This window comes from Protopterus annectens, chromosome 3.part0 (assembly GCF_019279795.1).
Source record: "Protopterus annectens isolate FY-2018-M chromosome 3.part0, PAN1.0, whole genome shotgun sequence".
Taxonomy (NCBI): domain Eukaryota; kingdom Metazoa; phylum Chordata; order Ceratodontiformes; family Protopteridae; genus Protopterus; species Protopterus annectens.
In genome coordinates, this window is record NC_056731.1 from 905,416,234 (window position 1) to 905,443,759 (window position 27,526).

The following is a 27,526-nucleotide window of genomic DNA, read 5'->3' on the forward strand; positions in this document are numbered from 1 at the left end:
TGACATGGTCTGGCAAGGTTTGTTCCTTTAGCCAAGCATGCCTTCTCAGTACAGATCCAGTGACTGCAGCCCTGCAAGATGCTTCTAGGGCATCAAAGCCACACTGCACAGTATGCTTACTAACTTGGTTTGCAGAATGCATTAACTCTTGTAAATCTTTATTTTCTGCACAATCTGGAAGTAACACCATTTTTTGTTTAATTTATTCCATAATATGCTTCTGGTACTTCAACATATGAAACTGGCAACTGAATGCCCTGATGGCAAGAGTTGCAGAGGTATATACCTTCTTACCCCATCTGTCTAAAGCTCTGGAATCCTTGTCTGAAGGAGCAGGGTTTTTGGATATAGTAGCCTTAATACCTTTAGGCCCCTGGGAAATGGTCTCTGGATCCACAGTAGGATTCTTAAAGAGAAATTTGTGAGAATTGGGTACTCTGTAATACCTGTCAGGTTTTCTAGGGGCTGGTGGTAAAGTGTCTGGAGTAAGACTGGATTCCATAAAGACATCTTCTACAACATCCAGGACAGGGGGTATAGCTAGGGGCCTGTACTGAGGGAACACTAAAAATTCTCTGAGTCTCTTATTGGACCTGGCATTCCCAGCGGAAATTCTCTCTTAAACTATGCAAGGTTTCACTAAAAGAAAAATCCTCTGGAGGGGAGGCAGAGGGAATGGATTCCTCTGCATCTGAATCCTCAGAGATAGATAAGGGTATGTCTTGGTAATCAGAAGGGTCAGAGTCATTGGACTCCTGGTCTGTAGAATCAGAAAGAAACTCAATTCTTGGTCTCTTAGCAGGGGAAGGCTGACTTCCCATAATTAGGGTGATAACGTCTTCAGCCATTCTAAGCATTTGTTTTTGAGGCATGGGAGCTTGAGCATGCACTTTGGTCATCAGTTTTCTAGGCATAGTGCGTACTCTGGGCCTGAGAAACTTGGTAGTTTTAGCTAAAAAAGAAGTTGTCGGTTTAATGTGAATATCGGTAGGTCGGAATACACCCTCAGAAGCCAGTGCCTGTGCAGCAGCTCCATACCCATCCAAGGTAGAGACATCTGCAGGTTCCATAGTCGAAGAAGCATCTCGCGGCATACCAGACTCCAAATGAGTCTCAGCAGAGGCCTGCGAATCTGCAGAAGCGGGCTTCAAGGGCTGCAAAGGCGTCTCACTGAGTACTGGTGGACTGGAGTCTAGCTTAACAGATGTGTCATTGGCAGTTTTTGACCTATGCAGTCTGTCTCTGTTTTTATCTTTGCGCTTTTTCAGAAGATCGGTAGTCGGATGGCTTACCGAAGCCATTTTGGAATACAGAGAACGAGAGCGAAAGAATTTAGTGACAAAAACAGCCCGACGATAAATGGTTCGGGCGTTAAACAAGGCACAAAACTGACAGTGAGGCATGTCGTGGTGTGGGCCTAAACAGGTGACGCAATAAGAATGAAAATCTCTGTGAGGTATTTGCTTTCCACAGGCAAGACAATTGTTAACTTTTTCTGACATCGGTTAGAGCAAGAAAAAAGAATCCCCAACGGGGTACTTAGCTTTAGAAGACTTCAGGTTTGAAACTTGAAAAACGAAAATTTCAGGTAGTGGCCGACCAGCACTTGCGAACTGCTTTTGCTTCAGGCTCCTTTTCGGCAAGAAAGACTGCTGTAATGGCGTTGGCTGCCTGGTTTATACCCCTGACGACCTGACGTCATGGAAGAAGCGACAGCATCCAACTCAGTAATCCCAGGACTCCGGTATTCAGGCCGACTGAGGGCTACCTGCAGGCAGATAACCCAAGTGTGATGACTGCAATAGTGAAACACGTAGAACATCTGCATTATTACACGATTAGAATTCTGACTAGAATTGTACGAGTCAAATACGTACACTGACCAGAATGTACAACTAATTAAATAACAGTGAGGGGTACAATTCCTAGAAATTATAGGAAATCGCAAATTTACAAATTCACTCCCGGCCTGACCCTCGCGTCTCTGATGGACAGAGGTTGACAGTAAGTAAATTAATCCCCAGCTAACATACCCCCCCACACATAACCCTTGCCTACCTCTTTACTAACATACCCCTCCATACAGATGTCCAAGAAACTCTGGGACAGAATTGGTTTGGGTGCATACCTCTTAACTCTACAGATTTTTGCAGAATGTCAGATTTTTACCTCATATTTTTGGTCTGTTCCTCATAAAATGTGTGCTTTTCTGACAAATTACTGATGATTGAAGTGACTAAATAATAAGACACATTTGAGTTTTAGACCTTACATTCGTTAAAAAATAGAAGTCAATGCAAAACCTGTTACTCTATCAACTTTATAAGTTTATAAAAGCAATATTTAAAATCTGCCCCTATTATTTTAGGCTTTGTCTAGATTTCTTGTGCTAAAAGATCATGAGGTGCAATTCAGTTGCATGGCTAGGTAGTTGTTAGCCTAATATGAACCTATGAACCTATACAATAAAGGTTTATTACTATTGAAAAATGAGCATGTTAATTGGCATTCCTGTTATAAATCACGCATGTACCAATAGAAAGGAGCCAGGTCTTTCTAATGTAATATGCACCACATTGCCATCAGAAAGATAAATTTGCATGCTTTTTCTTCCCTATAGGGGGAAGCATTTTAATTTACTTTCTCCGCACTGATAAACAGAGAATTCAAACTATCTTAAAAAAAGTAAAGTCATTAACTAATAGTCTGCTCTATGGAGCAATTTGCAATAATATATAAAGAAAAAAAAAAAACGAATGTACCCACAGCCTTCCACTGCTGGTAACACTTACACAGTCAGTTCCATGGCAACCCCAAATGTACATCTCCCCTCATTTACTAACTTCAGTCCTCGATGATTAGCCAGAAAAGCACCGATTTTATAAACAGCAATCCAAAAATAAGAAATAATTGGATATTCTAAAAAAAATTCTAAACTGGGAGGGGGAGGTAAATCCTGCATTACCCACACTTAGTCATGGATTACTGATAAAAAACATACCAAAGGGCATTAAGAAAGCTGTGAAGATTCTTGTCATTAAGTGAAGGTGGTAAACACCCTAGAATGGAGCCCTGTGTTATAGATGACTATGTGATACAGGCAATTTTCCCATGCTGCTGTTTAGTTTCTATATTTTAGATAGCTTTTAAACCAGTTTAAGACTGTTAAATAACAACCAATGTGTTTAAATCTGTATAGTAGAATTCTGTGATTAACAACATCAAAAGCTTTTGAGAAATCTAAGAACAGCTGAAGCAATTAAACTTCTGTCATAACGAAAGGCAATATGGTTTATTATTTTGAATAAAGATAACTGGGTGCCACTACTAGTGTGAAATACATACTGTGTGCTTGTGACTTTGTTCTGAGTTGTAAAGTAGTCTGTTAGTCATTACTGCCTTTTCAAGAACTCTGGACAAAGAGCAGAGTACAGAGATACGTCTGAAGAATTCAATGTTTTTCTTGTCACAGGTCTTAAAAATAGTATTACTTTAGATTCTTTCCATGAAGATGGTTAAAAAAATTGGGAGACTGTGGTTAATTATTAAAGTGACTGGCAGGGAAGAGAGCAAAGGATGGAACAGGTATTGAGCAAAAGATGGACCAGGTAGTCCCCATCTGCTGTCAAAACTCATAGTTGCAGTTTTACACAAAGGGAAAAATAAACACAGTTTTATACAAATGCTAGGCATAAAAATTAAAATAACTACAAAATACACAGCTTAAAACACAATTTAAATCTGTCACTTTCAAGCTGCTAAGCTCCTGTTAAATTTCTGATTCCAGTCACAGTCCTAATTGTTGGGAATGCTGCACTCTAGATCTTTGCCGTCAACATATTATCAGTATGAAAACAATTCTTACATTTTCTTCTGTGGGACATTCTATAACTGGCTGGTATAGTTACAGGAAGCTTTTTCCCTAGCTAACTAACATCAGCATTCTGGGACGCAAGCATAGCAACACAATACATTTCCACTGAATACGCTGAATTGTAGGCTTTTAAGCATGATCTCTCAGCTGCTCTACTTTTAAGTAATTGAATTGCAACCATTTCTTCTACTTAATGAGTATTTTTGTTTTCACACTAATTACATAAGCATTCTACCACAACTATCTTGGGTGCTGACATTCAGAAACCACATGTTTTTATGAATGGAGTCATAGCTCCTTTAATACAAGCTAAAATTACAATGCATCATAAGTTTCCAGTGAAGACAGCATCTTATTCCACACCACTGAAATTAAAAGCAGATGCTGGGCATCAGTGACTGTGCGTCAGTCGAATAAATGAATGAATGCATTTAGAATGTTTTTCCCACACGGAGACTGAAGTGATGTATTTGCAGCAAAGAGGAAATCTCTGCTAATGGCAACATATAGATATATTTCTGAGCTCATATTGTTATTAAATTCTTACCTTCCTCTTGTAGTTCTCTGTAAGACCTTCATTCCCAAGAGACAGCAACATTTCCCTTCCCATTTCTTGCTGTACTGTTCTAGGCCTTCCTCGGGTAAGCCATAGTTCTGGAACTGCACTTCACTAAACATACCATAAGTATCTTGAACAAGGAAGCATAACCTACAGTACAACAGACAAAGAGAAAACAAACAATGAGTGAACGCACAATGAATATATATATATATATATATATATATATATATATATATATATATATATATATATTATAATGCAATGAATAGAGCACACAGGATTAAGGAAACAAAATAATGAGGAAACAACAGTCACTCTAAAAATTCACTCAAAAATGAATTAATATGATGTCAAAACATTCACAGCCATTTGGAAAACATAACAGTTTACCAGTATATACCTTCTGCTATGCAGATGAGCTCATTTTACGAGTTTAGAAGGACTATCTACTACTTCCGTATTAGGTTAACTAACACAAAATGGATCAATGTAAATATAGTCCTTCACAGTGCCTTTTAGTAACACACTATATGATTATAATGAGCAGGAACAAGTTAAGCGGTATTAATTGCTGCTACACTTAACCTTATTTACACTTATTATTTAATATTCAACCTGAGAACCTATCCTGTGATACCTTCTGACAAAGCTGTGTTCTGCGGGTATAAAGGCACTTCATTATCATTTATGAAAGGCTAACAATACAAAACAGTTTTAAAAATGCTAATAATTAATCAAGTAAAACAAGAGAATAACTTCTACTGCAAAAAAAAAAGTTAAACATGACTCTTCTCAGTTATCACACCTTGATAAACATACACCCATAAAATGCAAGGATTTGTCAGAATGTTTAATAACAAAGTTTACACCACCTGGGTTTCTCACTGAATTCAACCATCTCCCATTAGTATCTGACAGTACAATATCAAACACTATTCTCCCAAACCTCCTCCCTACAGCTCACTGTTGTTCTACTTTAAACACATCAAAAGCAGAGACACTGAACCACTACCTGAACAAATGCAAATGTATAGTCCCCCAAGATCAGACAGCATGCAACCCTGGTTCATAAACTACTGCAGAGATTTTATATTTGCATCCCTCAAACATCCTATGCCTGACTCAAAACACTATGCCCTCAGTCTGGAAACCTGCAATTGTAAACTCACTTCCAAAACAAACCAATCCCTCCAAACCATCACATTACAATCGATTTCCATTCTCTCCACCCAAGGAAAAATACCACAGAATCTCCTCAACACACAACTAACAGAATACATCAGTAAACACAACTTTCTTTCAAAAAACATGGCTTTTGATAAGGATGAGGTACAATAACAGCATTTTGGACTCTCTCAGATGAAATCCTTCAAGGCAAGAACAGAAGTCAGCTGACAGGCACCATTTTTATTGACCTTTCGATTTAATGGATCACAAAATCCTCTTAAACCACCTGCTTGAAATAGGAATTAACCCAAATATTAGTCCATGTTTCCAAGCGTATTTGTTTAACCAATATCTTACTGTCAAAGCCCAGTCCTCAGTCTCACAATCAGCTAATTTCAGAAAAGGTCCCACAAGGTTCTATCTTACCTCGCATCCTATTGTCCATCTTTGTCAATAACTCCCCTTGACCATCATCACCTTCCTTGTGGTTCTATTTTGGTCAAATTAGTCCCTCACAGTACTTCAAAGGAACTTCAAGCTGATTTCCTCTCCCTTATACAATGGATTAAAACCAAAAACCTACTACTTAGTCCATCCACAAAATAACAAAAAACATGATTTTAGTACCACACAGAGGCTCCACAAATCTCACCTTTAGTTACAAATATTTGATCATAACAACACTGCCTAACACTTTCAAATACATGAGTCCAGATGCGCAGATTTGCTCTCCATTTCAACAAAACCGGGGAAAAGGTTTACTCTCAGCTATTCTAGGCCAACAAACTGCCCCCATTTCTGTCTAAGGCATCCAGATCAGCTATTAGTATAGGCATCCTCCTGCCTAAACTGGAATACGACCTCCCCTTCACAACTTTTGCTTTAAAGACAAATGTCACATACATACAATCAAACACCAATAAACTCTGCAGGTTCTTCACCCCCCCAAGCATGAATACCACTGTAAAACCCTAGAAAAAACAAAATGTCTCCAAGTCAAGCAACAAACTGACTTCCTATTATGCTCCCAAGTATTCAGACTTGTACACAACCAAACATTCTCCCACTTGGCAGCTAAAATAATATGACAACCCCCATCCAACAACTTCAGGAATCATGGCCATTCAGCTCCCTTCCCTTACTACTAACCCCACAAAGATACTTCACTGCATACTATTCTCAGCCCAAAACTCTATGAATCTATTTCCTCCTATCTCAATGAAATATTATAATACACAGTCTTCTGGAAAATTGCTGTATGCCACTGTTATGCTCCTGGCCACATTACTTAAGCAGTCCATATTCTCTCACTGTTTAAAAAATGTCTTAAATCTCTAGATCCCTTTAACTGTACATCACACTTACCTTAACATTTGAATATCTTGTAGATGGTGCATATAACTTCTCCATACTGCATAAAAATATTTCAGCTTCAACTGTATAATAAACAGAATTTCTCATACTGGTGCTTAACAATACTTAACGTGTTACTGGATTATCTAACCTTGTTGTGAACATTGTACTGCATGAACACACTTTTGTATTCTATACATCATTTTTACTGATGTACTTTTCCCAGGGCAGAGATTAAAATCAGTCATTTATGATCAATGGTCTACCCTCTTTAACAAATTCAAATAAAGTAAAAGATACAAGAGAATAAAACACAAAATAAAGGACCACGTATGGAAAAATAAAGCAATATATAATTCTACAGGAAGCTGCTAATAAGATGGTTCAATCCTTCTAGGAAAACATGGAGATTTGAGCCTATCCTTAACATATTTGTCTTTCTATTCCTCCACTGTTATCTAGGTGAGACCCACTAGAAACAGGTCTTTATTTCCACTGTGGAGCTGGTAATGTTATGTTGGCAGATGTAATGAATAAAGAAACAATATGAGCTAATGAAGACTGGGAATTACAGACTGGTCTGAATAATAACAGCTTATCTACAGCTTATTAACACAACAGTTGATGCCTTCTGAGCAACTTTTCCAACAAATCTTACTTAGAGTTCATCTTACAGCCCACATCAAAAACTGCACTACTACTCCTTACTAAAACTGGAAATTTGTAAAATGTTCCTGCCCACTGTAGCTGAATGCATTTTTTCCTTCTTAAGCAAATGTGTGTATTACAATCAAACCAAAAAATAAGTGCATTCTTCTTAAACTCTTAAAAGAATCTAACTCCCAAATTAAAAAAAAAGACTTAAGAAGAAATTACCTCACAATCGTGCCTCTACCCCATTAACTTAATATACAAACATCAAGGTTTCCAACCCTGGAGAAGATTATATTTTGTTAAGGGCAATTTCAGGAAATGGCAGTTTTTACACTACACAGACATGTCACACATGTGCATTTATATTTGCTGGACTGGCAGACAGTTCCATCACTGGCAGCATTCTGTACAAAAGGAACATCCAGAGTATAACACAAGATGATAGGAAAAAGGGTAATAAGGACCAACTGCAGAAGGATCCATGAAAGATCATCTCTGTTCCACCTCACCTAGGGTGCTTTCTGCAGTGCATAACTGTTAATGAGAGGATTAGATTGCGCAAGTTATGTCTTTTGGGCCACAGAATCTATCTAGAGAAGAAAATTCTTTAACACTGAGGTACCAAAAGAGCTCCAACTCCTACTATCCCTGTCCAAGCAATAATACCTGGCGAGAGTGTGAACTGTTCACCAAGTGGCCTATTTACAAATCTCCACAATGACGAATGCAGGCATTCTTAAAGGAAGCACTGAAATCAGCCACGGACTTGGTGAACTAGCCTTTAGTAGCAGCATTTTCCAGTGGACACAAACTGCCCTGAAAGCAAAGCTTAATACAAAAAGCAATACAATTAGAAAAGGCATGCTCAGTCACTGCAATGCTTCCTTCCGCAGAGTGAAAATGATGGAGAGTTGTTCAGTCCTTCTCAGCTCATACACTCTCTTCAGATAGGACTTGAGCTGGCAGTATACATCAGGATATTTGAAGGATTCTCTCTTCCATGCTTTCTAGTTCCAGAGAGCAAATAGGGAGGTGAACAAATTGGATTACTGACAACTCTGCTAAACTTCTGGGTGAAACATGAGTTAGGTCTAAGAGACAATTGTAAAAGAACATAAGTCTGAAACTATGAGAACAATCAAAGGAGGCGATGGCCACTAATAAAGTATATTCAATAAGGTAGAAAGATGCATGCACCTATTAATCATAAAGTCCAAGTCCCAATGAGAGAAGAGCTCTTCAAAGTAATACAAAGATGCAGAATCCTTCTGAGGAACTGCTTAATTATCCATTTTATGGCCCTGTTTTTGCCTTCCAAAAGGTCCAGATGAGCAGAGGTGTCAGAAACATTTACCAAGGCAATAGACTAACTGAAACACAAGTAAAGCAAATGCCTGACAAAGGCAAGAATAACGGATCGATAGAGATGATAAAGGTTACCAATTCATTCAAATGGAGAAACATTTCTATTCAGCATAGCAAATCTGAAGACTGGTACACTTCCTCATGGCTTCAGTCACTTCTGAAACTCCAGCTAGAAGATTTGTCAGGAACAAGGGATCTAAATAAGAAATGAGATCCTGAAGTTGAAGCCTACTGGTACCCCGATAAAGGGCAATTTCCTTGGCTTGTAAGGGAACAGCTCCCTTCATTAACCAGGATTTTAACATCTATAATTAAATACTTCCTAGCCATCACAAGGTGCTGAGGATAAGTCTTGATTTTTTTCTCTCTTAATTTTGTTAACAGGTACTGAATCAAAATGAATGGGAAAAGGCATACAGTAAACAGGCTTACTATGGAAGGAAAGAAATATCAACAACTTCTTATTGTGATCAATTAAGTAAAACAGGGAGGAGGACTGAAGTCTCTGAACTGGCAATCAGACTGATTTTTGGGGTATCCCACTCAAAGAATACACTGATCAGACAGAAGTCCTGAATCTTCAGCTCTAGTACAAGAATGAATCTGTGGCCAAGGACTAAACCACAACATTCACTTCTGTGAGGAATATGAACAATAGTATGGATGATGCCCTGTCACTAGTTTACTGCCAGTTTACTGCCAGACATATAATGCTTCTCTGCAAAGGAGGTACAAGTACTTGCTGTCTGGTTTGTTACTGTAACTTACCAAGGACTTACTGTTTAATTGGGATAGGAGGGACACTAGTCTCTGAGGTTTCAGCACAACAAATGCTATCTATAGCTCTAGCTAGTTTATGAGAAGTCTCTTCTTCTGGGGGTATTCACTACAGAATGGCTAAGGTGAGCTCTTCATACCAATAACAAAGCAGTCAACATCAAAACCTGTTTTGATGCAGGAAGGGAAGATCCATCATGTAATGGGTATGAATATTCAATCACTCCAAAGTGCAATAGCAACTGCCTGACACAATTAGATATCTGTCAAGAAGTGGAGGTGCTGCAGCCACTGACAGTTCAACATCCACTGCAATACACATATTCTCACACATGTGGATGGATCTGTGGAAATCATGGCCTCCATAAAGCTTAGAAAGTATAGCAGGGGCCAGACTTGAACCTTCTACTCAGTCCTGTCACCCAGGATACCAGTTACATAACCTCTGAGACTGTTTTTTAATGAATGAATAGCTGACAGTGTAATGTTCAACTCTACACCCAAAAAGCAATTTTAAGCTCCACCAATTTCTTGTGAGCCTCCTCAAAAATCTGAGACTCCATATCTGAAAATGATATCAGAATGTGCTGCAGTCACTAGGATCTATGCTGAACTAAGAGATCACATCAGAAGCTGTCTTATGGGCTTCAAAAGGATTTTCTTCTACTCCATACCAGCAAGGGGTTGTAAAATACATACACCTTTTTTGGCACTGTAAGAAAGAATCCAGATGTTCTCACATTACAAAATCAACATGGTTTAAAGCAGGCTCTGTAGATGGGACAACCTATGGTTCCTGCTTGCCCAACTACTCATTAAGGAATTTCTTGTGGAAAAGGTAAATGGGACTATAGCCCAGTCATAAACAACTTCATCAGTCTCAGATAATGTCCAGTGAGTGAGTGAGTGAGATATAGTGATGGAAGGACTCCCTATCCCTATCCTTCTCTAAAAAGAGTCTCTCTTGGTTCTCTGAATCTACTTCCCACTTCAGAGAAGGAAACAGGGAACCCTCCAAAGCCTTATCTCTGGAAAGTCTGGGCCCACAGTTGGCTAATTTGCTTGGCTGTGGGTGGGAAGGATGGTTGAAAACGTGATGGATAAGCAATGGAGATCAGGCAAAGGATGCACGTGCTGCGAAGACCACTTCTGGCTGACATCAAAGATTGAAACAGTACTAATTTCAATAACTTTAATTATACTTTGACTTAGGAATGGGATCCATTCCCATCATGGTATTAGAAACCCAAAACACTTGGAGAAATTAAAAAGAGTAACTGATCCATGACCCACCCTTGTAGTACTTCAGTAATCACTTTCCTTACTCGTGACACTGCCTCTCCACAATCCTGTATCATACTGTTTAACCATTCAGCTGTACAGATCTTCAGAACTTATACCACAAAACAACCCCTCCAGCTTTCTATTACTTTCTCCTACCTCAAAACATAATGCACCACAACATTTTATGGAAATAGAGTGATGTCACAACAAAGGCTTGTGACTTCTGGAAGTGATGTTAACTACCTATAAAGATAAAAAAAAATATATATATATATATATATATATATATATATATATATATATATATATATATAATGTATATACTACGTCCAATTGCAATCAAACTTTGTCCAATTTGCCACCCCATCACTGGAGTGAAAGTCAGTCACAAGATAGCCATGACGATCCCTTCAAGATATACTTGTTCAAGTCCTAACAGCTCTCCAAGTGTCCAACATGCATACTCACAGATGCAATGCCTTCCTCTGGGAGCACGTGCATTCTAACACATGCCTAATGTATGCTTCAAAGCCAAGTACATGTTCTAAGCATATATACTACATGCCATGCACCATTTCTCCAGTAAGTGCCATTCAGGTGCTACAACTAGCCCCTAAGCTGCTGTTTCCTTAGATCGGACTAATCTTTTTTCAGTTTGTCTAAAGTATCCTTCACTGTCTTGAGTAATGCATCCTGATATTATCCCCTCAACTTTGTGGAACAGTATGTACTTGTCAGCTTTGAATAGTTACTGTTTCAGATGGTACATGTCCGACTCCCATCTCTCTTCATCTCTACTCCTCACACTTGAACCCTAACAATATGGTGTATCTATCCTAAACTGTCTTTTTTCTTCTCCCTTCCAGGGTATACATCTATGACAAGTTGTCCAAACTCATTCCCCATAACCTAGCCCCCCCATAATCCAGACCACTCTGAGAAGTCTTATCTCCTTGGTTCTGTTTAGACACAACAAATGTACACACATTCTAGTTGTGTCCATGCCGGTGCCTGTACAATGGGGAGGGGGGTTACATCAGCATCTTTTGACTCTACTCTCCAAGTTTAGATCTCACTATTCACCTACTCTTTTCTATAGCCCTTCACATTACACTGTATAGTTCAAATGAAGGAAGATTACAATGCCTAGATCCTTTTCCTTCCATTAGTTACACATGCAATTATCCAGGTGGTCCTTTCCATCACCCTCCTTACTGCACTTTATGTTTCCGTACAAGGTGGTTCTAGCATGGCCAATATGCTTTTCCTTCTCTGTCCTTAAAAGGGCCATCCCCCTCAAAGCATATATTGTTTACCCAGTCTACAGCCAAAGTGCATCACTCTACAAATTGATGATTAAATATCAGCTGACAACTATCTATCTACTCTAAAGAAAAACAGGTGCTGCTGGTCATTTGCTCTTTCATCTGTGATGAGCATACCCATTTTGGTACCATCAGAAAATAGTCTGATTTTGATGTCTAACCCAAGAATGATGTCTGCCACAGATGTGGTCTTAATACACTTTAAATTCCCTACCTATCTACTGTGAAGCACATGTCTCAACTGTCCAGAATTTCTCAAAATGTCCAGATTTTTGCATCATATTTTTAATCTGTTACTCATAAAATTGTAGTTTTCTGACAAATCATTGTGGACTGAAGTTACTTAAATAATGATTATATGAGTTTCAAATTTCAAATCCTTCAGAAAAAGCACAGTAATGCAGAAGCTGTTATTATAGCAATTTTCTAAGTTTATAACATTAATATTAAAAATCTTCCACCTATTATTTCTGACTTTGTCTAGAATTCTTGCACTAAGAGGTTGAGAGGTATGCTGTGAGGTAGTGTGTCAAAGACCTTGCTTAAATCTACAAACACTTATCTACAGGGCTCCGTCTCTCTAGCTTCAACCAATGAAAATAAGGAAAACTTTTGCTGTGTGATGCCATGCCACTGTGTGTAAGAAGCGCAGCAAGCCTTTCCTAATGACTCTTTCTCACAACCTTCCCTAAGGTAGAAGTCAGAAGAACAGCCTTAATTAGTAAGCTTCTTCCTTGACTATCTTTGAGCAAGAAATATTCACTCTGCATTTTAAAAGCACTTGATTTAACAAATGCCAAGGTTCTTTATTGCAAATGTTCTATGGGAATCCTGCAGTGATCTTATTTCTTGGTGTGGCAGAATGACTAACTGTTTAAAATGGAAATAGACTCCTTAGGTAAATAGTTACTTATGGACCCATGAAGATTATTAGAAGCCTAACCCTGCAGTCCCACGAAAGATTTAGCCCTTGTAATTTAAGTAAGTATGAACAACACAGCCAGGCAGAACACTTGCATGTTACCCTTAACCATAAAGGACTAGGGATGAAATTACATTTTTTCATTTGCCCAGATTACATCTGAATAGATGAAGGGAAGTGCTTTCCTTTATGCAGAGAGGAAGACAATTACAAAGAAGTGTTATTCTCTGTGATACATACCTAACCCTCTAACATGTTCTACTTATGTTGTAGAAAAGCTTAAGATCTCTTGAGAGGGTGTTTATGCCAGCAGTGGAATTGTGGATGTGCAGTAGATCTGAGAGGACAGGGTCTGCTGAGGCCCTGTACTTAAAGCAGAGACTGACCTTCAAGAGCCTCTATGATACCAAGAAGAGGGGCAAGGCTTTGAGACACACAGAGTGTAGTTTTTATGATTTAGTCCATTGAATTTCTTAGTGAGAAAGCATTGCAGTTATTGAAATTGTGCTATGTGTTTGGACAGATGCATACAAAAGGGGGCAATATATTCAATAATCAGCCTATTTAAGTGCAAAATACAGTGGAATGATTATATCCCTGGACCTAGACACCATACCTAACTAATAAGTTGTGCAATGAAAAAGGAGTTTCTTACAATAGTGGATACATGGTGATCAAAGAACAGTTTGTTTTTCACATATGTTCCCACATCCCTCACTACTAGACTGATTTTCAGGAGTGTATTACTGATGTAATAATTACATGAGGCATCATGCTTGCCATAAGAGACTTTATACATTTTCTGACATTTAGTTTTAGTTCGCGGATATGGCACAAGTTATTAGTTTTGAAAAGGGCCTCTACAGAGTGTATGATGGCATTAAGTTTATAGTCATTTGCAAACTTGGTCAACCATAAATCCTTAACAGTATCTTTGACCTATAAGAAGTTAATGGCAAAGAATGAGTTGCCCAAGCAATGAACCTTAAGGTACACCATTAGTGAGTAACAGGTCTTTTGGAGAAGGTACAGCCACCTACCCTAATTTCCTGGGTTCTATTAACTATCTAAGGTGATGTTTAAGGTTAATGAAAAATACAAAAATCATCCAAAAGAAACAAAACTCATAAGCTTAAGAGAAACACTGTTGAGAGAAGGTGGGAGCACAACATGCATCTAGATGGCTATAAATGAAATATCATAGTGGTAGTTAATTTTGACCTTCACAGTAATAATAAATTAGTAATATATATGCTCTCCTACAGCAGAATTCCAAGCAGTGCAACATACCAGTTATGGGAAAAAAAACATCTTGGCTCTGCTCCCAAATCCAGTGCTTAAGCTCTAATATTAAAAAAATATGTGACTAGCTCCATGGTCATATATCTGCACTTTTGTACTTTTTCCAAAGTCAGCAATAACCATGTTTAACACCATTTAATGGCTTCCCTTTGGGTTTAACAAATAGTTAAGTACTTATTTAGTAATCAAATTACACTTCTCTTCATTTGAACCATTTGTGATAAAAACAATGGTAATAGAGCAGATTAATTAAAAGAAGGTTTGATAACCTCAGTAAAGAAGTTTCTGTTTGGATGAATGGAATCCTTGAAGAAAGACAGGGACAAAATGTATTCATCTTTCTTAAAGACAGCATCCAATTTTTCTACTGTCATGTAAATGGGCCAGTCACCAGAAAACAACTTTTCCCTGGTCACAAATACAAACAGGGTTTGGGCATTACTCTAAACAGAGGTGTGACAAGTATTCCAGTACATACATTCAATTCCTAAAAAGGGCTCATTTTTTGTGCTTTTGTATCTAAGGAGTTCCAGTCGTTCAGACCTGTGAAGAATTTCTTAAACAATGAGCCAGAGGCTGCTGAGAAGAGTGAGAAGCAGAAGGAAACAGTGGCACTGCTAACAAGTGAGTTATGAGGGTTAAATGCCAGCAAGGTTAATATTATACTACTGCTAAAAAAACTGGCCCTTAATGGAAAGACATTTTTCCTTTCAAGGAAAAGTACACCTTCTGCTACAGTTGAAACTAACTCTTAAGCTGCTTTTCACCCTAAAATATGATTCCAGTATAAAACTTTCTTTTCTTTACTTTGGTATCAAAGGAAAGGAAAGACCACTCAATTTTAAGCTTTACTTTTCACATAAGTTGCAGAGGAATTTGTCTGCACCTGCATGACATACCACAGGCACAGAGAAATTTGTAGTCAGGAGCTTAGGCTGCTGTAAACAAGACAGAGAAGTGCGAAACTGTCTTCCATTGTCTTTATTGCAGAGAGGAAGAGAAAGAATAGTTGTGTAAAATCTTACCATAACCATAGATGTCCTTCTCTTCCATGTTGCAGTATTCATAACCTGAGGGATTCCCCACCTAGGCGACCCGAACACCCAGCCAGTATACAAAAGACTTTTGCTACTGCTTGGTACATGCGATGGGTTTACTTTCATATCGTCGATCACATATGATCAACCAGTCACATCGAACTGTTTCCGCGAAACCAGAACCACAAAACTTTTAAAAAGTCAACATTTATGGCTGCGTCACACCTCCAAACCAGTGCTACCATAGGTCAAAAAGGGGGCGGGATTTTGCCATTCGGATATGTGGAATTCCACATTCGGGACGTTCGCACTTCGGTATTCGCAGAAGCGGGGTCGACCATAGTGAGATCGGCGTTATGAAGGTAAACCCGTGCGATGTTGCACAGAGGAAGGCAACCAACATAGGCCATAAAGGTAATGTTGGCATGTACCATTCCTCAGAACTGAATGCTCCAGTCAGAACACCAGTCCAAGGGTATGAGGTATACAACATCATCCAAGAAACAGCAAGTACCAAGGGGGTAGGAGGGTGGGATACAATAATGCAACATGGAGGAGAAGGACATCTATGGTTATGCTAAGATTTTACATAGCTATGCTATGCCCTTCTATTCCTATGTTGCAGTATTCATAACCTGAGGGACAGTACCAAAGCTCATGGAAGGGAAAGGGTGGATTGAGCAGAAGAGTTTTCCAAGAATCCATTCAGAATTGCCCTAGCAAATCCTGCTCTGGACCTGGAAATTTTGTCCATTTTGTAAAGTTTGGTGAAGGCATGGACAGAGGACCATGTAGCCACTTACAGAATAGAAGCAGTGTCCAGACATTTGAAGTAAGCCCCTGAAGAGGCTATTGCTCTAGTGGAGTGAGCTTATACAGTGGTTGGAAGTGTCTTCCCATGGGAGACGGAAATGAATGAGATTGCTTTAGAAATCCAAGGTTTTCCCAGCACGTGGGAAGGAAGGAAACAAACAATTGCTCTGATCTTCTAATAGGTTTGCTTTTCTCCAGATAAAATCTGAGCTGTCTGTGCACATCCAAAGATTGAAGAACCCTTTCACTGGGATTTTTAGGGTTAGGAAAAAGGTGGGTAGATGAACAAACTGGTTTAGGGACATGTCATTAACCACCTTAGGCATGATGGAAGGGTTAGTATGAAGAGATACCCTGTCCTTGTGGAAAATGGTGGCAAGTCATAAGGCCTTGGCATTCAGAAACTCTTCTAGCAGAAGTAATGGCTACTAACAGAATTGTTTTCCATGTGCAAAATTTTAAAGAAGCTGACACTACAGGCTCAAAGGGAGCCTGAGTAAGCTTTTCCATGACAAAATTTAGATTCCAGGGAGGAGGGACAGGTTTCCTGGGAGATGTAATGTGAAGGACAGATTTCAGAAAGAGCTTAACTTCTAACCTAGAAGCTAGAGGAGGAGATAAACACAGACATGCTGACATGGCTGATAGATGGGCTTTAAGAGAAGAGTAGGCCAACCCAGCCTTAAGTAGCTCACACAAATAGAAAAGAACCAAAGGAATGTCCACTGAAAATGGATCTAGGTCTTTCTTTAGACACCAGATGGAGAACCTCTTCCTTTCGGATAAACAAGATCTCCTAGTAGTGGGTTTCCTGGCCTCCTGCAGGACTAGGAGTACGTCCTCAGAAAAAGAAATGTGTCGGAAAGGGATTAAAAGCCTAGCACCCACAGAGCTAGATTCAGGGAGGTGAGATGTGGATGGATAAGCAGTCCTTTGTCTTGTGTGAGAAGATCCACCTTGTGTGGTAACTTGTGATAAGTGCCCTTGGCTAAATGCAGAAGAAGAGGGAGCCAGTGTTGTCTTGGCCAAAAACGAGTCCCCATCAAGAATTTTGGTTTGTCCTGATGTATTTTTAGCAGGACCTTCTGAATGAGTGGGGGGGGGGGTGCATAAAGAAATATCCCCTTCCATGAGAAGGATAGGGCGTCCACCTTGCATACAAGAGGGTCTGGGACTCTGGCACAAAACCTTTGAAAATATCTATTCATGTGGTGAGGCAAACAGGTCTATTTGAGGAGTACCCCCAGGAGTGGCCTTAGGTCAACTGGTGCCCTAGGCAAAATGTCTCCACGGCGCCCACCACCACACCACCTGGTGCCCCATCCTTGTCTACCTACACCAAATAAATACTGGAAAGTGCCCCTGCAAGACCAGCACCCTAGGTGGCCGCCTAGTTGGCCTATGCCTAAGGCCAGCTATGAGTACCCCACCAGTGGAGACTGTCCAAAAACACATTCCTGTGAAGCATCCATTTATGGGCTTGTGTCATGGACCTGCTGAGAGTGTCTGGCAGCACATTTTGAGATGAAGGAACTGCTTGCAAAGTTACCATCACTTGAGAGGCAATCTTCCAGGCCTGAGGGGCCAACCTGCAAAGCAGGTATGACTTGGTGTCCGTCTCTTTGTTCATATACCATAGAACTGTTGTGTTGTTTGTGAATAACTTCAGGGGTCCTGGGAGTAGGGATGAATGAAAGACTTGGAGTGCCAGGATCAAGACCCTCATTTCCTTTACACTGATATGTTGCTTCTTAATTGAGGGAGACCAAATGCCCTGGACTTTTAATTGAGCCAGAGTAGCTCCCACCCCAACTCTGAGGGGACCTGTGCAGAGTTCCTGAACTGGAGTTGGCTGTTTCAAGGGAAGGTCTGGGTTCAGTTGAATCTGTTGAGCCCACCATTGTATTTCTCTCTTTATGCATGGGAGAAGAGGGAGTACAAATTCCAGAGGATGGGCATGCTGACTTCAAAGTGTTTTTATAAAACACTGGATTTCTGCATGGAAAGTCTGGCTAGGGGCAACATGGGAATACGTGATGCCATGAATCCTAGTATATGCAAGTACTTCCTGGCAGAGATGGAAGTTAAGGGCAGTAGTTGGAGGAAGTAGCCGAGCAGAGTCTGCACTTTTTGAGGACGGATGAAAGCCATCATCAGATCTGTCCTTAGTTTGCATCCTAGGAAAATCTGATTCTAGGAAGAATTGAGAGAAGACTTGGCAGAGTTTATAGTGAACCCCAGACCTTGGAGAAGAGAGATGGTGAAGACTGAGCTTTCTTTTAGGGTGTCTGGGTGGAGTGCTTGAATTAGAAGGTCGTCCAGATAAAGATAGGTCAGTATGCCTTGGCACCTGAAGAAGGCAAGGACAGGAGCGAAGCATTTTGTGAATACCTTTGGTGCCCTAGAAAGTCCAAAGGGCAAAGCATAGAACTGAAAATGTGAGGAAGCAACAGAAAAACGTAAAAATTTCCTGTATTTAAGATGAATGGGGGTATGCATCCTTGATGTCCAGAGTGACTAGAAAGGCCTAGGGAAGCAGAAGAGGGAAAATAGTTTGCAGAGTGAGCATCCAAAAAGTTGGCAATTTGAGGAAAAGGTTGAGATGTGAGAGGTCTATGATTGGTCTCCATGGACCATCTTTTCTGGGAACTAGGAAAATCCTTGAGTAAAAACCCTCTTCCTTTTTGTAGTGGTAGGACTTCTTGAATGGTTCCTTCATTTAGCAAGTCCTCTAGGATTTGAGGGAACAGATGAACCTGATCCCAAGGAGGGTGTGGAATGCCCATGAAAGGAGGTACAGACTTCCATATTATGTAGTAACCATTTTGGATAATGGCAAGGACCCACTTGTTGGTAGTAATTCTTATCCAAGACGGAAGAGAAGAAGATAGGCACTAGGAAGGGGGATGTTGAAGAGGTTTGCCAGTAGTCACAGACTACCTGGCCTTTCTGGAAAGGTGGTCTTTGAAGCAGGGGTTTGCTAAGGTCTACAAGATCCCTGTCTATGAGCCCCTTTCTTATACGGAGGAGTACTGCATTGTTTCCTTCTGAGAAATTGTGCCTTGGAAGGATAATTTCTGTAGTATTTAGGAAATGGAGACACAAAGATAGGCAGTCAGCATTGAGACAAACCAGCTGAGCAGTTTGGTAAGCAAGGGACAGATGAGAACCAGAAGTATGTGAAACCTTTTGCCAAAACTTATCTCAGAATGTATATGTTTTTGCTATAGGTTTTCCCTCATGGTCCCATAAGCACCTATGTTGAGCAGATTAGTCAGATTACTAGTGGGAAGAAGTCCAGGCTCTCCATGCAGATTAGCTGTGAGATTTGGGGAGGGAGCAGATCATAACATGCTGTGTCTAGGGAATCTGCTGACTCTCTAGGAGTGCAGGACACTAAACACCTAGAATCCGAGTTCTTATAGACTCTGTCAGGCCTCAGGGGAAAAAGAGAGGAGAACGGGGGAAGGGGAAGGACACTGACAGAAAGGCATCAGGGAGAAGCAGGAAGAATTTTAGACTTTGAGGGAATTGGAGAATGTTCCAAAAAGATCCTCTGCAACTAGCACTTAATCAATTCTTTTAAGACAAATACCATTCTAAGAAAGCTAATTAGATAGCTGGTACCGCAAATAGATCATAACACCTCTTTTAATTTTTTGACATTTGATATCTTTTGATTTTCCATTTGAAGAAATCTCTCACTGTAGCAATTACCATTATTTGACAAGTTGTCATCTTATTTGACACATTATCATAAGCAGCATCCATTAGATCAAACAGTTTGTTTTAAATTTAAATGCATTTTACAAGCAGCATCAATTTGCACTTTAAATTTTAAATATTTTTTTAATGGTTGTTTGTCATACTACTTTATGACTTTTCATTTTAACTTGAATGTTATTCTAGTATCTTTCAAAAGTGGAAAATATGAGAAAAATATTTTTCATCAAAATTGACTAAAGTATCAAAGTATTGCACAAAGGCCTGGTGGCTAAATATACTTTAACACAGCACAGCCCTACATACAAAGCATATATATCCTGCAGTAAAATAACAAAACCTCAAACAGACACAGAATGCACAGCCATAACAAACACAAATAAAATAAAATGTGCAGTCCTGTTGCAGTATATATTATATGAGTATCAGAAGGCACCAAATAAATGGTAGTCGAATCCATAGGTCATTTAGGATCATATTCAGTTTAGTTTGTTATCTCCAGAGTTTTCAGCGTGTCGAGCCACAGGTTTCATCAGTAGTGATACCTTCACAGTCTGTTTCACATGAAATCTCCCTTTTTCAAAGATGTGCCAGTCACTGGAGGTCTGTACATCTCCTCTAGCATGTCCTGTTCAAGTCACAGGCCATATTTAGGGACAATGGGGTCCCTCACAGCCCATTGATCTACAAGATGCAGAAGATATTTGGAGTCTGGGGGTCAGACAGATCTTTCAAAGATTCACAGATCTCTCAAGAAGAATTGAGATTAGGGAGTATAGTAGATCAAGAAGTACTGCAGAAGTGTAAGGCACATGGGTCCTAAAGAGTCTATTCTTTAGAGGAAAAAAGTAGAATCTTGTCAGTCTGTAAGTGACTGTGCTGTATTTGCTAAAGTTGCTATCTAATTGCCTTATGTTACAGTTTCAAACTGTGCAGGTCCTTTTTTCCTTAGCCAACTGTGTGTCTAAGGTGGAGTTTTCCATTTATGCTGTGTTTCATCTTAGCAATTTCATGAATACATTCAGCTTGAATGTTATACCTTAAGAGAAAGATGATTATATGGAGCAGACAACAGAACATTGAAAAGCATTAAAAGGAAGAATTGATTGAAAATAAAAACAAACATTTTAAGATAGAGAAAACAGTAATTTTGATTTGTTAAAATACAAAAAAAAACAAGAAAGAGGAGTGATATTAAAGCAAGATTTTGAAATAATAACTTAGAAGAGAAGAGATCTATAGAAGCAATCCAGCTAGCTTTTCCTCCCTTTTGCATTTTTTCTACAATTTAAGAGCCAAGTTTTTCTAAATCCAGCGCTGTAAGTTTTGTGATCCAATGCCAAGCTTAGAAAAATTAATTGCAATGTGCCTCTTTCAGAATTGAGGTTTCACTGACAATTCATTCCAGTAGTAGTAGTCAGAAAAGTCAAATGCTAGTTTTCTGAAAGTGTAAAAGGCAAAAAGTTGTTTCATTTCATGTTGTCAAAGTTGAAAGTGTCAAGTCAAAAGCAATATGAGCAGCAAGTAAGTACATTAAAGGGAGATGAACATGAGCAGTACGAGTAAACAAAAATGGAACAGTATTACAATTTCACTACACATAACATGACACACTAATGTCAGGACTCAACATACATCAGATAGTCAATGCCATATCTCTATAATATGAAAGATTACTAATGCCCCTTATTCTATAGGGGTGTCATAGATGACATTGTATTGTCATAACTGGTGCCAATGAGATTATTCTATGTTCTGTCTAAGATCACTAAGATGATGATTATTAAAAGACATGTACTATAAGATGTATAATAACCCTATTCTATAGGGATATTCTAATATATTGTGTAATGACATTGTGCTGACACTTAAAAACAAAATCATATCTGAAAAAACAAAGGCTATAAAACTAACTTGTTTAAAATCAGAATGCATTTCACAATCATGTACAACACAACAGCACACACAGCAATGTTAACAACAATCATCAAGTTACAATACAGCTGATATATATCAGATAGCATTAAAAACATATTATCCAATCTATTAAAGTTATTAATATCTATATATGGTGTTCTTGCTATATGTACTATTTTTGTGAGCAGACGTTTCACTCATCTATAAATTACTTACTTGTTATTTTAATATGTTATGAATCTGATAGATATCAGTGCTAGAAATGTAGCCTATAAAACAATGCCATAAATAATATATCAACCTATATATATAAAAATACAATATAATATTTACTATATGTGTTATATTTTCCCTTATTTGTATTTTTATATATTTAATTGGCCAAGACATGAGAGTTAATGATCAGAGCCTGAGCATTCTGAATCAAACAATTCAAACATTTAATTGTGAAGTAAATTTTGTCTTTGTATTGTCAAAAAAAAAAAAAAGATTCATTTCAAGTTCATTTTCTTTGCTTTGCCTTTCAATAACTGGATACATTTTTATTTATGCATTTTGCATTAGGTGGCTGCATGTGCATTTGAAATATAGTAGAAATATACAATGCAAAAACATACTGCAATTGCACATGATGTTTCAGTTTCCATACTTTACCTCCTATTTTTTAACTTTTTGCTTTCTGGTTTTATTCTACCTATACTGCCAACTTATTTATACAGACAATCAAAAAAATCAATACTGTTTGTTGGTAAGGTATTTTAAATAGAACAAAAATTGTCCCTCCTTTCCCCTCAGCTAGTGCCATAGAATTTTTAACCCATACACCATCTACCACCACCTGGGACTCAGAGATCTCATGTCATTGTCTCATCTATAGCAATCCTGCTCTGCTGTACTAGCCCTACTGTCATCAGTGAACATGAATCCAATTATTTCAATCATTATTCAATTATTTGCAAGCATGTTATTTGATGATCCACTGACAATGATGTCATGAAAGGTAGAAAAATAGTAAATAGTATCAGGAATAACAAAAAATAAAAAAACTAACAACAACATACATCTGCATCAGTAGTAATCAGTAGTAATACATTATAAACATAAAGGATATTATTTTAATTTATAAGTCAGACATCAGAAAATAGGAGTTATATTTTGATTTAAAAGGAATAGGATACTGGCTACTAGGCTTAAAATGGCCTGCAAGGACAGCTAGCCTAGAACTTACCTATGAACCTACAAGACTTTTTTTTTTTTTTCTTTTTTACATCAGCAAATTTCAGCTAAAAGAATCCTCCACCCCCAATCCCAATGAATAAGAATTAGCTATAAAGGTCAAAATGTGCAAATAACCGATAATTATTGCTGTATCTGTTTATCTAAATGAGGACTCTCATTGATAAGTCATATATTCGGGTCTATCCTTCCCACCGATCACCATTCTGTAATTTTTTCAGTAGTTCCTATGCTGGGGGATGCAAGTGTCTGATGCTGGCACATTTGTTAATGTAATAGGTTAACTCCATATGCGAGCCTAACTTTTAAGCCCACCAGCTCAATCCAGGCAACAAACATGCAAGCGCACACTTTCCTGCAGATCAAGAAATAACAATAAGTATTTAATATCTATACTGCTGACAAGGGGACTGCGGTGGTGGTGCTGCGGTAGCATTGTCGCCTCATAGTAAGACATTGTCCTGTTCGATTCTCAGCTAGAGCGTCTTCTGTGTGGAGACATGTGTGAATGGGCATACTTTCATTGAAGGTTGTGTGTCAGGGCCGGCAACTCGGCACGTAAAAATCTACTGCCAATCATTAGCGGACCGGAGTTCCGCTGTGGTGACCCCTAACTGGGAAAAGCTGAAAGACACAACAACAACAACTGCTGACAAGCAAGAAAATAGTAATCCCTGCCTGACTTACAAAGTACTCCCAAGGCCAGATAAAGGGGTCACCACAAGAAGGGAATGGTGACATGGTATATGTGATCCATCAAGGATGGCAGTCTCACACATCAATTGACAGAGCAAGAATATACCTGTTATATTTAATAATAAGAACTACCCTCAGTAGGTTGTGTGGTTGATAGTTCTGAGAAACCTTAAGAAGTCAACAGCAGGGTACACGGAACCAGAAGACAACTGAAAAATCAGAAGAAAAAATCCTGCTTAACACAGCAAAAGAGAAAAGAAAAAAAAACAAACAGAAGCCAGACTCCCGTAATGGATTCAGTAATGGTTAATGAGGCTAAGCAGAAAAGGCTAAGAAGCCATGGTGCAGTTGTCTGCAATGGAAACGTTCTTAAAGCCAAGCATTGCAGGCTGCCACACCCATATTGGATTTGCCTCTGACAGCAGTGTTTCCCAGCAGCCATTCCTTCCCTGAAACGAGTTAGATGAGCAGCTTTCTGGTCTTCCTAAACTCATGCACTCATTTCAGGCAGAACCACAACTAACAGTGTAACTCCAGTGTGTGAAGCATGCTCTACTCTTGATTCTGACCTGTGAAACCAGGAAAATTAATGAACCTCGGGACAATGCAGAAGTCAGTTTTGGGAAGAAATGTGCGTTCATCGTATGCACCTCATCCTTGCAAATGACCATCTACAGGTCCCTACAAACGTCAAGTTGAAGCTCTGAGATCTTGACTGTGGAGGTGATAGCTACAAGAAAATGCATTTTACAAAAAACTGTAATTAAAAGGAGCATTTTCCAACTAACTGACTGCAGCACCACCAAGGCAGGGGACTCAAATGGCAGACAGGTAAGACCATCAACCATAATGTTACAATTCCACTGAGGGAACAGGGTTCTTCAGAGAAGGCTAGAGGTGCAAAACTCATTTAAAGAAACTGCTGATCAGCCACTGTTGAGCCACAATTATGTCCTCCCCAAGGACATGACAGTCAGAACTAGATCACATATGTTCATTGAACTGAAACTCAAATCACACACATCTTAAAGAGTTCAAAATCACCTGTAAACTGACTGACTGGGGTTATAGTGGGTGGTGCTACACACACCATAAGAACCGGTTATACCTGGAGGCATAAACCTATCAAGTACCTGGCCTCCTAGATCCTCAATAACCTTGAGACCCCAACCAGAAGATGAATCTCATCAAGGAGTCTACATCAGTAACCTGGTCCTGAAGTCGTGCTTGCTGTTGTCCCAGTCATAAAGGACATCTTTGACTAAGATCAGGAGAGCTTTCTGCACTGTCATGGACCTGAATGCCTAAAGCTTTGCCTTTGTCAGCTAGTGGGCATTGAAGAGAATGAGCTTTGGTCTTTCGTCCCTGAATGTTGTGATGAGGCAGACAATCAGTGGGAATAGCAGGAAGGTATGAAGGGAATTTTAATGGCACAGGAAGAACAGCATGCCCCATGGTGCAATGAGTGATAAAGGGAAGGACTGCATTTACCTGACTGTCAAAAAGGTCAGTCTTTGGAATGCTTCACTTCTGAATGACCCAGACCAGGCATGGTATCTGCACCTACAACTTCAGGAGTAGACTGCAGCAGTAATTCAGGTATTCTGCAAGCATGTCCATCTCCGCTGGGATGTGAAGTGCTGAAAAAATGATACCTTTGGCTATGGCCTACTGTTAGATGAACACTACCTCCCAATGCCAATGGGATACAACCCTTTGTCCTTTTTGTCGTTTAGGCAGCACAAGAACAACTGGTTTTCTGTGCAAAACAGCAGAGGCCACAGAAGCACCATGGTCTCCAAGGTCAGGAAAATGGTCAATCTCCTGCTGGATGATGACATGCCCTTCACCTTTGGGGCAGGCACCTGTATGGTGTTATTGTGAAGATGGACACCCGTGCCAATAAATCATCTGTCTTCAAAACCTGCAAAGGATTTGTCTGCAAGAATGCATCAAGGACATGTCCACCATCCAAAAGACTGGTGACAGGGGTCTGACCCAAGGAGAGGTTTCATATGCACAAGGTGGTTTCATAGTCATTGACAACCCAAATTGCACTTCAAAACTGAAATGCTCATTTATGCAAATACCAACATGAAAACTGCGACAGCCATCTGGATTAGCAGATGTAGGTCAGACAGTACAATGAGGCTTTCCCAAAGTTGATACAGTCACATGTCAGGTTCATAGCTGTATACCAGGCTAACAACCACTAGGGCTCTTATACGCCTGGCTGTGCAACCCAAATGTAACCCACAAATATGATTTGTATATGGGGTGATTTACTGTCTGCCTCTGTCCATCAGAGACAAAGCCACCAGACCAGAGGTGAATTTCTGATTACCTATCCAATGGTCCAAATTGTGCTTAAATAAGATTGGGGCGGAACTCTGCTTCACAGAGATGTGGAGCATGTTCCAGAGAATAGGAATTCTCAGACAAACATATCTGTCTCTCCAACATGTTCTATTTATGTTGCAAGCAAGATTTAGGTCTTCTGATCTAGCAGTTCTGATGCTGTTTGTTCTGTGGATATGCAAAAGGTGCATCAAAACAGGGTCCAAGGAGGCCTTGTACACCAAGCAAAGATCACCTCTCAGAAGTCTGTATGATACCGAATAAAGAGACGGGGCTTTGTCATGATCAGAGTAGGGCATTGTGTTTACTCCCTGTACTCTTTTTGTAAGGAACCTTTTGGGTGTTCCAGTTGCTGCATGTGTCTGGTCAGATACAAACCGAAGGGGTCATCATACTCTATGATGAGTCTGATAAGGGCAGAGTACAGATGCATACGATGACCTCTCTGGACCTAGATGCCATGCCCTTACTTATAAGTTGTGCAACACAGAAGGATTTTCTTACTATCTTGGACACACGTTGGCCAAAGGTTAGGTTGCTATCTAGGTGAGTTACGAGACCCCTGACTAATGAATCAACTTTTAGGGGTATTTTATTGATGATGATGTTACCCAGTGTGGCCAACTTCCCAAAAAGTGCTATAATTAATTTCTTTGTACTGAATTTTAAGCCATGGCTTTGGCACCAAGCATTTGTCTGTGTCAGACCTTCCTGAAGGGTGTTCCCATTTTGGTAAGATTCAACAACTGCTCCCTCTTTGCAATCATCTGTGAACTTGGCCAGCCAGATGTCTTTGACATTGGTTTTGACATCCGAGAAGTAGATGCCAAAGAGAAGTGGGCCCAGCACAAAGCCCTAAGGGACTCCACTGATGACTAACCTCTTTGTAGAGGTGGCCTCACCAATCCTAACCTCTTGGGTCCCATCCATGAGCCAGTTAGCTATCCAGCATGTTACAAAGGGGTTTATGCCTAGTTCTGTACGTTTGTTGACAATGCCTGAGTGGGGTACTGTATCACATGCTTTAGTCCAATCTACGTAGGCACTATACACCACTTTCCCTTCATCCATTGTCTTAGTGACTTTTTCAAAAAATGCAGTACATTCAGTGAGCATGACCTTCCTTTGACAAAGCCAAACTGGGATGGATCCACTGCTGGA

The 27,526-nt window shown here is 39.5% G+C and overlaps 1 protein-coding gene across 1 annotated transcript in view; it reads right to left on the reverse strand.

Annotated features, from left to right (window-relative positions):
• SPIDR (scaffold protein involved in DNA repair) overlaps positions 1 to 27,526 on the reverse strand; it is a 1,727,376-nt gene that overhangs the window by 978,161 nt on the left and 721,689 nt on the right. Inside the window, exon 3 of the mRNA XM_044065230.1 lies at positions 4,422 to 4,583. Coding sequence (XP_043921165.1) covers positions 4,422 to 4,552 — 131 coding nt within the window. The 5' untranslated portion in view covers positions 4,553 to 4,583. The remainder of the gene's footprint in view (positions 1 to 4,421; positions 4,584 to 27,526) is intronic.